The following is a 13,856-nucleotide window of genomic DNA, read 5'->3' as shown; positions in this document are numbered from 1 at the left end:
TTAGTACACGCACGTTCATAACAATCAACTTCTTATCATTGACTAGCTACTGATGCACATATAATTCTATCTTATATGCCCTTTTTATACTACCCATCTCTCATAAACTAAAGCATTGAAATAATTTAATTAACAAAGTAAAACGACGATAATATAAGAAAATTATAACATAGAATAATAACATAAATAAAATAAATAAAGTGAAATAAATTAAGGAAATGCGTAGCGAATAAATTCGAAAATAAAGTTATTAATTCGAAAAAGTTTATATTTCCTAAATAACGAATTCTAAATCTTGAAACAACTAAATTTTTTTTTTTTTTTTTTTTTTTTGAACTTCTTTAGAAAAATGTACTCATTTTTTGAATAATAAATAATAAGAAAAATAAAAATTTCGAAAGTATCGCTTTAACTTGAATAAATAATTTGATTTCGAATTTAAATAAAAGTATTATGTTCTTTCAAACAAGATAAAAGGAAATCGGCCCCCCAAAAAAAAGTACCAATTTTTGAACACTATAATACGTAGAAGCTCGATTTTTTAAGAATTTTATTTTAAATAACTAGATAGTTAGGCGCCTAAAAATTTATTAAAGTAAAACCTTAGCTTCTAGATACCACTTTGTAACACCCCGACAATTCTCTCTTTTCTAAAATAACCTTTTTATATAAAACATAGAGAATTATCAAGGCATTATCGCCCGTGTGAAAACGTAACGGCTTATTCAGAATTTTGCAGCGGAAAACATAAAACTAACTTTGGGTTTATAAATAATCGATTACAGGTTTAGTCCCAAAAATCAACCAACGAAAATAAGGAAATATAAATAGTATGACAAGTTTAAAGTCCATTTAAACAAACCCAAGTCAACTTAGCAAATCAAAACTAAATACAAGCTCTCTATTCCCGATCCCAATGATGCAACATCTTCAAACCTGCAGATGGACAATGCTTATTGATCCTTAGAGACTGTTCACCAAAGATTGGGTTATCACAGGATCAATAAGGCATAGCCATGATCAACATGCACAAGCAAAAGCACGTAATCAGCAAAGCTGAGTACTACATACTAAATCAATAATAATCCTAACATGATTCTATTAAACGAACAACCCTAACATGATACTAATGAACACAAACAAGGGCAGACAAAACATGATAGTTTGACGACCATACTTGACCAGACTAGACTAGGCTAGACTTTTAACAATAATATTATTTTAGTTGAAATAGACAATGGACCGAGTTGACCGTCCAGAAGTCTTCACTAAGGAAGACGAGGTACGGGCGCGACTCCGTAACCTCAGTGACCTGCGATATCGAGGAACGTTTTAATAAAAATAGAACACGGTGATCAATCCGGTCCCAGAAAAGGCCATGGGCTACCACCATGAACCCCAACTCCTGTTTGTCCGTCACTTTAGACGTGCACAGTCTAAAGCTATTGCTACTCAGTTTCACTTTACATGATTTACAAATTGAGACTCTGTTATGACTCAACAACCACATAAGGCATACAATCCACATTTGTTCACAACTGTTTTTATCTTGAAATTAAGTAAGTGATCATAAAGGCATCAATCAAGACTCATTCTAATTTACCCAACCTTTCCTTTAACCATGATCAACCCTGTATATGGGTATAAAGTTTCAACTTACTAAACAAGGTCCACCGCCCTCATAAAGTAGTGAAAAGCTAAGAAGGGAACAATAATCAATCGATCCAAACCAACATATAGAATAATCTAGTGTTCCCAACCAACATGTTTGTATCAATCATCCATACTAACATGTTACAATTCTCGTAATGCAATATAAGTTTAATATGTTCATCTCACAGTATCAAACATGCAATTTCAACCTGACTAAGTTCATCAACAACATTAACATAACCAAGTTCATCAACAATTCAACATGGTTTCAACAATTAGCACACATTCCAAGCACACAGGTATGTACGTACCTTGTGTAAACAAACTGATAGGCCACTTTAACGAATTCAAAAGTCACCCACAAGGAATTCTTCGCCTAAAAACAACCAATAAAATTCCCCAATCAATATCCAACAGTTTACAGCAATACTATAGTACTCTAAGTACACCCTAAACATATTTTGAACCATCCCCAATATCGAAACTTAACTAAATAACCTCCAAGCATAATAACTATTAAACTAATGATCCCAAAACGTTCTAAATTTCATTAACACATCCCTTTTAAAATTTCCAGCCATATAAAATAATTTCAAACGTCCACAAAACATAATCAATGTTCTTAAAATCATAAAAATAATAGCTTTAATAATATATAACCATTCTATTATGATTTAAATCATTAAAAACCTTAAAATTCACACTTTAATAATTAAAATCATTATTTCATTTCAATTACCTAATCTGAAAATTAATAATTTAATTATGCAAACCTAAAATTCTGAAATCCACAATTAAATCATAAAGCTTATAATTTAAATTCAAGAAACGCAATTTAAATTATTAAAACGTTATTAAATTAATTATTTAAACATAATATGTAAATCTGAAAATTCTAGTTAAATCATAAAAACATATAATTTAGATTCAAGAACATAATTTAAATTCAAGAGCATAAATTCAAATTAATAAACTTAATTAAAATATTTAAATAACTTAGGGTTTAAGAAATAACCAAAAGGAGAGGAGGAGGAGGAGAGGGACTGCCGGCGGCTGGTGCAGGCACGGCGACGAGGGAGGCGCGGCTGGTGGCGACGTGACTGGGCGGCGCGACTGGTGTTGGTGGTCGCGGGTAATTGCAGGTGGTTGGGACTGGCTTGCGCAAGGAGTAAACAAGGAGGAGGAGAAGCAAGCGCGGCTTGACTGCAGCGACGCGACGGTCGACGGGAGGTGCAGCAAGGTGGCGCGGCAAGGGCGGCGCAGCACCAGTGATTAGGTGGTGACGACGGTTGTGGTGGCTGTGCGAAACAGAACCCGCGATTAAGGGGGAATAAAAACGAAAGAAAGAGAAACGAAAGAGAAGAGGAAGGAGGAAGGAATTACCGTGCACCGGAGGAGGAGGAACGACGGTGGTCGGGTGGCGGTTGATCGACGGCGGCGGCTGAGACAAGAGAGGGCAGGGTTGTGCGTCGTGGATGTTGAAGCAAGAAGAAGGAGGTGTTTGAAGCTGTTTTACGTGAAGTGGAGTAGAGGGTTGAGATGGGTTTCACGTGAAGTTGAAGCAAGGGTAGGGAATTATGGGCTTACTTATTTTGGGCTTTATCAATTTGGGCTTGGCTTAGGATTAAGGTTGTTTGAATCCAAAATGATTAGGATTGTTTTCTAAATTCAATCGATCGTGTTTTCGTAATTCGAATTCGTTTTAACTTAAAATTCTAAAATCCTTTTCAATTTCGTAAATCGTTGAAAATATTAAAATGTAATAAATAAGTATACGTGAATTATATATTTATTACTCAAAATTCCTAAATTCTAATTAAATATAAATAATATACGTTAAAATATATTAATAAAATTTATAAATTTACGGGGGATTACATTGCTCCCCAAGGATTTCAGCTTCTTTTTTACTCTACTTAAGACTATAATTATGGAAAAATCTTCCCCAATTCTTCATACAATCAACTCCAAATTTCAAGTTGAATTTCAATAACCAAACCAATTTCATTTTTATTTTCACCATTGAAGCCACCACCACCACTGCCTACCGCCCTATCACCACCATCATTGTTGCTTAACACCACCATGACCACCGTCCACCACCATGCTTCCCCTGCTTCTCGGTCACCCACCTCCCCTGCCTCTCTCTTTCTTTCCCCCTTGCTGCACCACCGACGCCACACTACCACACTCCAGCCACCTCACCACCTACTAAACCCTTTACCCCCCTCCTTCCTCACCACCGAGCCGTTGCAGCCTCCCTTAGAACCACCCATGTCACTGCATCCCCTGCGCATCCTTCAACATTCCCCTTCTCCACCATTGGCACTATCGGTCCAACTTTTTTCTTATCCGGCACAATGAACCACAATTTAACATGGGATATACGTACAATGATAAACGTACACACGACCGGGTTACCTGCTCATATCTATGGGTACAAGGAAACGTCACAACTCATGCAAGCAAAAGTTTCGTGCATCAAGAATTTTAAGAAGGATTTTACTTGGATAGTTAGATGTTATTATATGTTTTTTTTTCAAGCAAGCCCATTGCACTTACTGATAATAAGTGGTGGATTGTAGTTTCATTTACCTTAATAATAAGGATTCCCCATTCACTTTTTTGAAATCGAACAATTACTCAACGCATGTTCAAGATTCATCAAGAGAGTATTTGTCATATTGGCTTTTGAGGCCTTATTTTATCAATGATGTCTTAATGTAGTACATGAGCGCAATTTTTTGGTTGTACTCGGGTACAGCCCAGAGCTGGCTGTACTCGGGTACAACCAGAGCCGGTTGTACTCGGGTACAACCAGAGCTGGCTGTACTCGGGTACAACCAGAGCTGGTTGTACCCCCATCCAAAACGACGTCGTTTTCTGTTGTTTAAGATGAACATTAATATACTGGTATTAAAATGAACATTTATTATTTTGGAAATGGACATTTATTTATTTATTTGGAATGAACATTTACTATTTTTCGGAAATAAACATTTACTATTTTGGAAATGAACATTTATTTATTTATTGGGAAATGAACATTTATCTAGTCATTTGAATATGAAAGTTTATCTAATTATTTGGCAATCCACATCTATTCAACTAATTTAGAAATGAACATTTATCTACTGATTGCGAAATGAGTATTTACTAATTTTAAAATGAACTTAGTTATTGCATTACTATGTCATTACCTTGAATATATTTTTACATATATTGAGCAATTAAAACATGTCAAATATTTTACCAAAAAAATTCAACATTTTAGGCATTGCCTTTGTAAAATTGTAGTGAATTATAAGATATTGGTAGAAATCATCCACCTATTTTTCTATATCTTCAATCTTGAATTTTGCTTTTGATGTTGTCTCGAGTTCTCATACGTTTGAATGTGTGCATGAAGTGTAATTTAATCACAATATTTGACTTTAACGATTTCACTTTTCTCATTGTTGTAGGTTGAAAATGAAAATAGTAAGTAATTTGATATGATGATCACAACTAATTTAAAATTTAACATTTAGTTATTTGAAATGATGAGTATGAAAAGAAAACAAATAGGTTAAAAAGAAAGAACAAGGGTTTAAAAGATGTTCAGTAATAGAACAAGAAAAACAAAGAATACAAAAGGTATGAACAAATAAAACAAAAAGTATGAACAATTTCATTATGAACATTAATCAGGTGATCATTATGAACAAACAAATACAAGAAAGAACAAACAATTCAACAACAAACACTACAACAAAACAGGGATGTAGCGGCATTTAATTTGTTCTTAGGCAGCATTTAAAATTGCCGCTAAAACCTGTAGTGGCATTTACCTATACGCCGCTCGATCCAATGCCGGGAGAACTTCTAGTGGGATTTAATTGATTTGTCGGTAAAGGGTGAAATAAATGCCGCTAGAGTCCTATTCCTAAACGCGACTATTATTATGGTCCTGCATTCCTGCTCATGGTTTCACTTCTATTTCATCTCATATACATTGAAATCTTCATATTTCACTCCCCATAACAATACACAAATGGATAATAGTTGCAAAATAATTAATGTATATATATGCATAGTTGTAGTTACATCATCCAAAGTACACAAAATACTCATTACATTTTTGCATGTTGTCGAACTTCTAATTCATACTTGGTACTACTTATAAAGTACACAAGATTAAAAACTCATTTCAAAGGCTATGTTGTACACTTCACAAGCTTCCGAAATCAGCAAAAATCAGCATCAAACCTTCACGAATAATATAGACGAATTTGCCCTACTTGGTTAAAATAATCTGAAAACAAAGATCATGTTATGAAATAATGTAATGGAAAAAGAAAAATAAGGATTCAAGTATAAATTATAAGGTATACTTGGTCAGTACAACACCTTTCATCACATATCATTTTTCTCAAACTCTCCCCAAATGAAAAGTGTTAACCATGCAAGATTTACTAAGTACCTTCTCATTAACATGACAAGCAAAGCTTTTTGATCCACCAATATGCGCCATAACTTGTACCTCACGACTCATTCGATTTTTCTATGTATACATAAAATCAAAAGATCACACAGAGGGGAGACGAGATAAATAAATTATCAATAAAACCTTTTCTTTAGGGGAATTCCAATATGTTACCAACCACAGCCACTGGCCCTCCGACACACAATCAAGCCTAGGTTTAAGAATATTTGTTATTTCATTTGAAAACAAGTTTGAGTCTTCAATATAATTTTTGCACTTCTTTCCCATTGATTTTACATACTTTGATGCTAACAGGTGAGGAATGATGCTTTGAATTTAAAAATAACCAAAAAAAGTTAATCAAAATGTTACTCATATAAAATCATCATACAGTAAGGATCATTTTTGCAAAACAACCAAAGCATTAAAATTATTCATAAATTACCTTCACATTTATCAAGTGCTCTGTCTTTTTTTTTCGGGAAATAATCTCCAATCATCTGCATTATTACAGATCAATAAATCGGGTTATTTCTCACGAAAAAAGTACATATTGGTCTCAGCATTATTTAAAAACATTAGCAAACACAAATGAGGAAAGTTCCATTACCTCCTTCCCAAATCTTTAAAGATCAATAAATGGGGTTATTTATCTTTTAGCTTTTACCTGGTCAAGAGTACAAAATTAAATGAAGTTGTTTTAAGACTACAAATTTATTTGTGTTCAAGGCTCAATTTCAAACACAAATGGGGAAAATTCTATTACTTTCGCCAATAAGCTTGGCTCTAAGAAACAAGAACATTTACAAGCATATAAGACTAAACAGAAATGGCAGCAAAGTCAAAAACTTTAGTAATGCAACTTAAATGAAACCAATTTTGAAACTTAATTCATCCATTAGACACGAATTACCATCTCAAATTGAAAGCTTACAAATTATCAAAGTAAAATTAAATCAAATTAAACCTTAATTATGAACTTGAACTCTTATCAAATAAAAAGAAAAGGAAAGGAACTTTGAGTATACCGTCAAGATCAAAGAAGATCTACTAACAGCCGACCAATTAAACCATTAATGTTGCCATCACCATTGCAGCAACCGCCTCAAAGCTCCACCTAAATTGTTCAATTGTGAGAGATAATCCAAAATTTTGTAAGGACAATAAGAATCTCAACATTATTAGGATTGAATCTATAATTTTGAGCAGATAGAATTGTATATGAGAGAGAAAATGTTTAAAGGAGATGAGGGTTTGAGACCTAAGTTTTAAGTTAGGTGAGAGTATGAAGATGAGGGTTTTTAGGGGGTTGGAAAAATCTGAAGCGCGATTAAGTTTCATTTTCCCAAATAAGCGCGTCCATTGGGCTATCATAAGAAAATTTGGGCTTTTAGTGGCATATAAAAAAATGCCACTAGATATGCCGCCTAAAGGTGTAATGTAGTGGCATTTACTATATGTGCCGCTAGACAAATGCCGCTAAACCCATAAATTGTTGTAGTGAAAGAACAAACAATATAAAAAAAATATAAAATTCCAGAAGAAAGAACAGACAATACAACAATTAAGAACAATTTTATGATGAATTTTTAAAAAAAACACGAAAGAACAAACAATATAAAAAAGAACATAAAATTCTAGAAGAAAGAACAAACAATACAACAATTATGAACAATTTTATGCTGAATATAAAAAACAACATAAAAGAACAAACAGTACAACAAGAAAGAACAAATAATACAAACTCGTCGTTTGGGGAGGGGGGTACAGCCAGAGCTGGTTGTACCCGAATACAACAGTTAGGGGTTAGTGCATGAGTTAGTGACAAACACTTAGTGCTTGCGAGTTTTAAATTCTCTGGTCCTTCCTTTATGATTTGTATTTTGTAACGCTCTTGTGACTCACTCTTTCGTATCAAATAAAAAAAAAAAACCAAATCGACACTTCAATGATAAAGCTTAATTAAATACGGAGTATTATTTACTGTGAAATAACTGAAAAGCATTACCATGTTTTCTATTGTTACACTGACCGTAATGAATATTTTCAAAATATTAATTTTTTTTATTAAATTTCTTACTATATAAATAAAAATTCATTTTCAAATGTGGGTCTTAGAGAACGTTAAAACTTAAAAGTCGAGCAGTGGAAGTAATTTAAGAAGATAGAGGGAGTATAATTAGGAGTGCAAACGAGCCGAGCCGAATTTTACCCTGTTCATGTTCATGTTCATTTAATTTATACGAGCTCGAGCTCGGGCCCGAGCTTTCAACCGAGCTCAAAAATTTGTTCAAGCTCGGTTCGTTTAAGAGATTTTGTTTTCGCGAACTGTTCGTGAACGGCTCATTTATTAATGGAGTCGAGTTTATAAACGAGCTTTTTTCATGAACGAGCTTTCTTTAACGAGCTTAAAGTTTAACCACTTGAAAATCTCACAAGTTATAATCATATCTAATAATAAAGATTAAAGTACATTACTTTATTTTATAAACAAACTAATAATTTCAATTAACAATCCTGAATAACATTATAAAAATTAAATTATGTCCTACAGAATACTCAGCTCCTCAAGCGAAATCATAGTTCATGTATAACTTTATTGCTACGTCCTTGACTTTTTATAATCTGGAATGTTAAGATACATAACATAACTAGACGAGCTTTTTGACGAACATAAATGAACGAGTTGTTCATGAACATTAATAAACGAGTTGTTCATGAACTTAAATGAACGAGCATATCTATGTTCATGTTCAAGCTCATTTATTAAGCGAGCTTCAAAAGTTGTTCACGCTCGACTCGTATAATAAATGAATGGACATGAACGAGCTTTAAACGAGCCCGAGCTCGAATAGTTTATTGACCGACTCAGCTCATTTGCACCCCTAAACGCAGGGGTGAAACAAAGTATTACAATTAACTAATTACGCGGAATTTTAAAAATTGGGCTCAAACAAAAAACGGAATAGCACTACGAAGAACGAGTAATGGACTGGTTTGTAAATTATTTATACTCTATAAGCCCAATATTCCTGGGCTTACAACTTTGTGTCATCCACATGGGCCCAGTCGCATAGTCCCTTTTTTACGCATATTTTTTGCTATACCCGGGTACAGCCAAAGCTGGCTGTACCCCCATCCAAAACGATGTCGTTTTGTCTTGTTTAAAATGAACATTAATATACTGGTACAAAAATGAACATTTAGTATTTCGGAAATGAACATTTATTTATTTATTTGGAATGAACATTTACTATTTTGGAAATAAACATTTATTTATTTATTTGGAAATAAACTACAAAAATGTACATTTACTATTTCGGAAATGAACATTTATTTATTTATTTGGAATGAACATTTACTATTTTGGAAATGAACATTTATTTATTTATTTGGAAATAAACAATATAGGCGCTTGTAAAAACATAAAAGACCAATGAAGTGAACAATTTCATTATGAACATTAACCATATATTTATTTTGAACAAACAAATAAACAAGAAAGAACAAATAATTCAACAAAAAAGAACAAACAATATAAAAAAGAACATAAAATTCCAGAAAAAAGAACAAACAATACAACAATTATGAACAATTTTATGATGAATTTTAAAGCCCACATGAAAGAACAAACAATACAACAAGAAAGAACAAACAATAAAGCATATAATTATTATGAACAAACAAATAAACAAAAAAGAATAAATAATTCAACAAAAAAGAACAAACAATATAAAAAAGAACATAAAATTCCAGAAAAAAGAACAAACAATACAACAATTATGAACAATTTTATGATGAATTTTAAAGCCAACATGAAAGAACAAACAATACAACAATAAGTTTGATGAATGAATTTAAAAAATAACAAGAAAGAACAAACAGTACAACAAGAAAGAACAAACAATACAAAAAGAAAGAATAAAAGATTAATGAAGAGTTTAATTATGAACATTAACCATATAATTATTATAAACAAACAAATAAACAAGAAAGAACAAACAATATAAAAAAGAACATAAAATTCCAGAAGAAAGAACAAAAAATACAACAATTATAAAAAATTTGATGATGAATTTAAAAAACAACATGAAAGAACAAACAGTACAACAAGAATGAACAAACAGTACAACAAGAAAGAACAAACAGTACAATAAGAATGAACAAACAGTACAATAAAAAAGAACGAACCGTCGACAAGAATGAACAAACAATATGAGCGCGTCGTTTTTGGGGGGGGTACAGCCAGAGCTGGCTGTACCCGGGTACAGCAGTTAGCGATTTCCTTTTTTAATCCAAAATTCCAGTCTAGTTCTTTTCTCTCTTTCTCTTTATTTTTATTTTCTTTTGAGACAAACACTCTAGTTCTTTTCCCATGCAATGTTTTTATGGCGTTTTTTTTCCCAGAGCTGGCTGTACCCCGGTAAATAATAAATTTTTTTTTTAACGTATGAAGTTTTTTGTAATAGTAAAACAGTTCATTATTAAAAAAACGACATTTGTAAAATACATTAGAATCTTAAAAAAAACATTACACATAGAATCCAAATAAAGGTTAGGAATTTGCATTAATTAACACCAACTTTCAATCATTTTGTGTTGAATTATGTCAAGGAAAATAAGTTTGACAAGTTTAGTTTTAGAAAAATAAAAGTAGAAAAGTTTAGGAAAAGCAAGAGTTAAGTCTAGACTCTAGAAACTAATGTGTGATGGCCTAGATAATTTTTTGTGCAAGTTTTTGATGTATTATAGAACACAGTTTTTCAATCTTTTGGGGGTAGTGTTAGAGAAGCAATCTCAGGAGGAATGCCCACTGTTTGTAAACTTGATTAACAGCTAATATAATATCTACTTTTGCGTTAAAAAAAGAGTTAAGTCTAGACTCTAGAAAAATTACTCAAGTTCATTGTATATTCAAAATAAGTTCTAAGGGTGCGTTCTGTTCAACTTATTTGACCTGAACTTATCTGAACTTATCTGATCTGAACTTATCTGAACTTATTGGAACTTATTGGATCTTATCTGTACTCATTGGAACTTCTTGAAACTTATTGGAACTTATTACTAATAATAAAATAAAATAAAATAATAAATAATAAATAATAAATAATAAATAATAAATAATAAATAATAAATAATAAATAATAAATAATAAATAATAAATAATAAATAATAAATAATAAATAATAAATAATAAATAATAAATAATAAATAATAAATAATAAATAATAAATAATAAATAATAAATAATACATCTTCCCAATGTGGAATGGGTGTGGGAATTAAGAAAGCTGGAATCTTTGATTGTTTGGGTATTTGTGTAATGATTGGGTGTAATAGTAATAATTGGGTGTAAGTGATTGGAATAAAGAAGGAGAGAGAAAACAATAAACAAATGTGTTAAAGTAAAGATATTTTATTTCTTTATTCAAAAATCAGAAAAATCTGATTGCGTGTGGGGACAAGTACAAATGCAAGTGGGGACTTTCCCTCCAAACTTTCTTTTTTTACACGTGATTTTCCCAAAAAATTTCATTTCCCTCAAAACTTTCCCAAAACAGAAAGTTTGGAGTTGGATATTTTCCCTCCACTTTTTCCCTCCAAACTTTAAAGCTAAAAGAGGAAGTTGAAACCCTTTATAAATAGGGTCACTTTCCCACAATTTTTGTCTCATAAATGCAAACCACCAAAAATCACAAAAAACTGCTGTATTTCAACACAATAAATTCAGCCTCAATTCACTAGACTTTACTAAAAATAGGGGACATAAATGGCTTCAGATCAAGAAGAGGATGATTTCCTCGGTTATTCTGATGATGAAGGAGACGGCGCAAATACGGAATCCGACTCGGAGGATGATGGACCCACTGATGTTGATGAAAATGGGGATTATGATGAAGGTCAGCGTGTACCAGACCTTAATGAGGCACCACAGCAAGTGCCAGACCTTAATGAGGATGTGGCAGAACATCAAACAGAAGCAGTAAGTTCATCACAACTACAAGTGGTCCCTTATTTATTTGATTTGAACATGCCATCACATGAAGAATCAACACCATCTCAATATCAATCAGACACAACAGCACAAGTTCATCATAAGCCTAGAACACCAAGAATAAGTAATGAATTGAGGCTGGAAATATTGTTGTTCTTGCTTTGCAGAAAGAATGTAGGGAAAGATACCCTTATTTATGGGACAGTTGATTTGGCAGTTAAAGAGTATGGTTACACAAAGAGAACCATAGGTGGGATATGGAACAAGGCAAAGAAACAGAAGGAAGCATTGAACTCATATGTCGTGCAAAAAAAATATCACAATTGTGGCAGGAAGAGAATTCAAGTGACATATGAACAAGTTGCATCAATAGGCATGGGGGATAGAACATGCATTAGAGATCTTGCACAGATGCTCAATTTGGGACCAACAACAGTTTGGAGGATGGTGAAGAGGAAGCTGATTAAACCCCACTCAAGCCCCTTGCATCCCGGAATTTCAGATGAATGCAAGATGGCAAAGATGAGGTGGGTACTTAGACTCATAATGGATATCTCTATACCATATGAACCAACATATTACAGCATGTTTGATTTCATTCACATAGATGAGAAGTGGTTTTATTTAACACAGAAAAATCAAAGAGTGTATCTTGCTAACAATGAACCATTTCCACACAGAACAACAAAATTAAGAACAAAAATTCCAAAGTTCATGTTCATGGCAGCAGTAGCAAGACCAAGGTGGGGTGAAGATGGGCAGTGTGAGTTTGATGGAAAAATAAGCATTTTTCCATTCACAAATTCAATAGCAGCCAAGAGAACATCAAAAAACAGAGTAAAGGGGACAATTGAGACTAAGCCAATCAAGTCGGTCAATCAAATTGCAACAAGAGGCATGCTCATCAACAATATAATCCTAGCAAACAAAGAAAAGTGGCCACCACATGTAGGGGAAAAGGTCGTCTACATAATTCAAGACAATGCTAAGGCACACATATTGCAAGCGGATCCAGAATGGCAACACTTTCAACAAGATGGGTTTACATTTGTATTGACTCAACAACCACCAAACAGTCCAGATTGCAACATATTGGACTTGGGATATTTCCGGTTAATTCAATCTCTTATGCACAAGAAAATGCCAAGAACAGTGGAAGACTTAAGTGGGGAAGTGACTGATTCTTTTAAAGAATTGCATCCTAAGACTTTGTCTAATGTGTGGATGACTGTACAATTTGTTTCTAATGAGATTCTAAAACACAAGGGAAACAATGACTACCAACTTCCACACAACAAGAAAAAGATACTAGAGGATGAAGGCAATCTGCCAGAGCAAGTCAAGGCACCAATATGGGTAGTGAATGAATGCATACAAGTGTATGATGAGTGGAAAGCAAACCATTGAAGTAAATACAAAACATCGAGTAACTTTTTGTGTTTTGGGGACATGTATTGAAAGTAACAAGTATAGTTAGAATGTCACTTTTGTGGGCTTGAATGTAAGCATTACATGTAGGCAAAACATTTTGTAAGTGTCAATCATTTTGGAAAGTTCAATGAATGAAGTTAATGTTATTAATGAGAATGTTGTTGTTTAAATTTGTTTTTCCAAAGAAACTACTTAAATCAAGGCAGGGGACATGCATACAATACCATGGCAACAAGAAAGCAATTCATCATTGAACAAGGCAACAAGAACATAATTAATTACAATGTAATATTCGAGTTCGAAAACCAATTC

At 32.8% G+C, this 13,856-nt stretch overlaps 1 protein-coding gene across 1 annotated transcript; it reads left to right on the top strand.

The window, feature by feature from the left end:
• The first annotated feature begins 11,888 nt into the window (after positions 1–11,888).
• Positions 11,889–13,520, top strand: LOC110786951 (uncharacterized). Its single transcript, XM_021991537.2, has one exon. It carries the CDS (start codon positions 11,889–11,891, stop codon positions 13,518–13,520), a length of 1,632 nt encoding a protein of 543 aa, XP_021847229.2.
• Positions 13,521–13,856: the final 336 nt, after the last annotated feature.

The sequence above is a fragment of the Spinacia oleracea genome, chromosome 6, assembly GCF_020520425.1.
Source record: "Spinacia oleracea cultivar Varoflay chromosome 6, BTI_SOV_V1, whole genome shotgun sequence".
Lineage (NCBI taxonomy): Eukaryota > Viridiplantae > Streptophyta > Magnoliopsida > Caryophyllales > Amaranthaceae > Spinacia > Spinacia oleracea.
The sequence above is the reverse complement of the archived record's forward strand: the minus strand, read 5'-3'. Positions and strand labels throughout refer to the sequence as shown.

Bases quoted from the DNA above. Each gene is read 5' to 3' on its own strand.
- LOC110786951 (XM_021991537.2), top strand. From the start codon at position 11,889: ATGGCTTCAGATCAAGAAGAGGATGATTTCCTCGGTTATTCTGATGAT.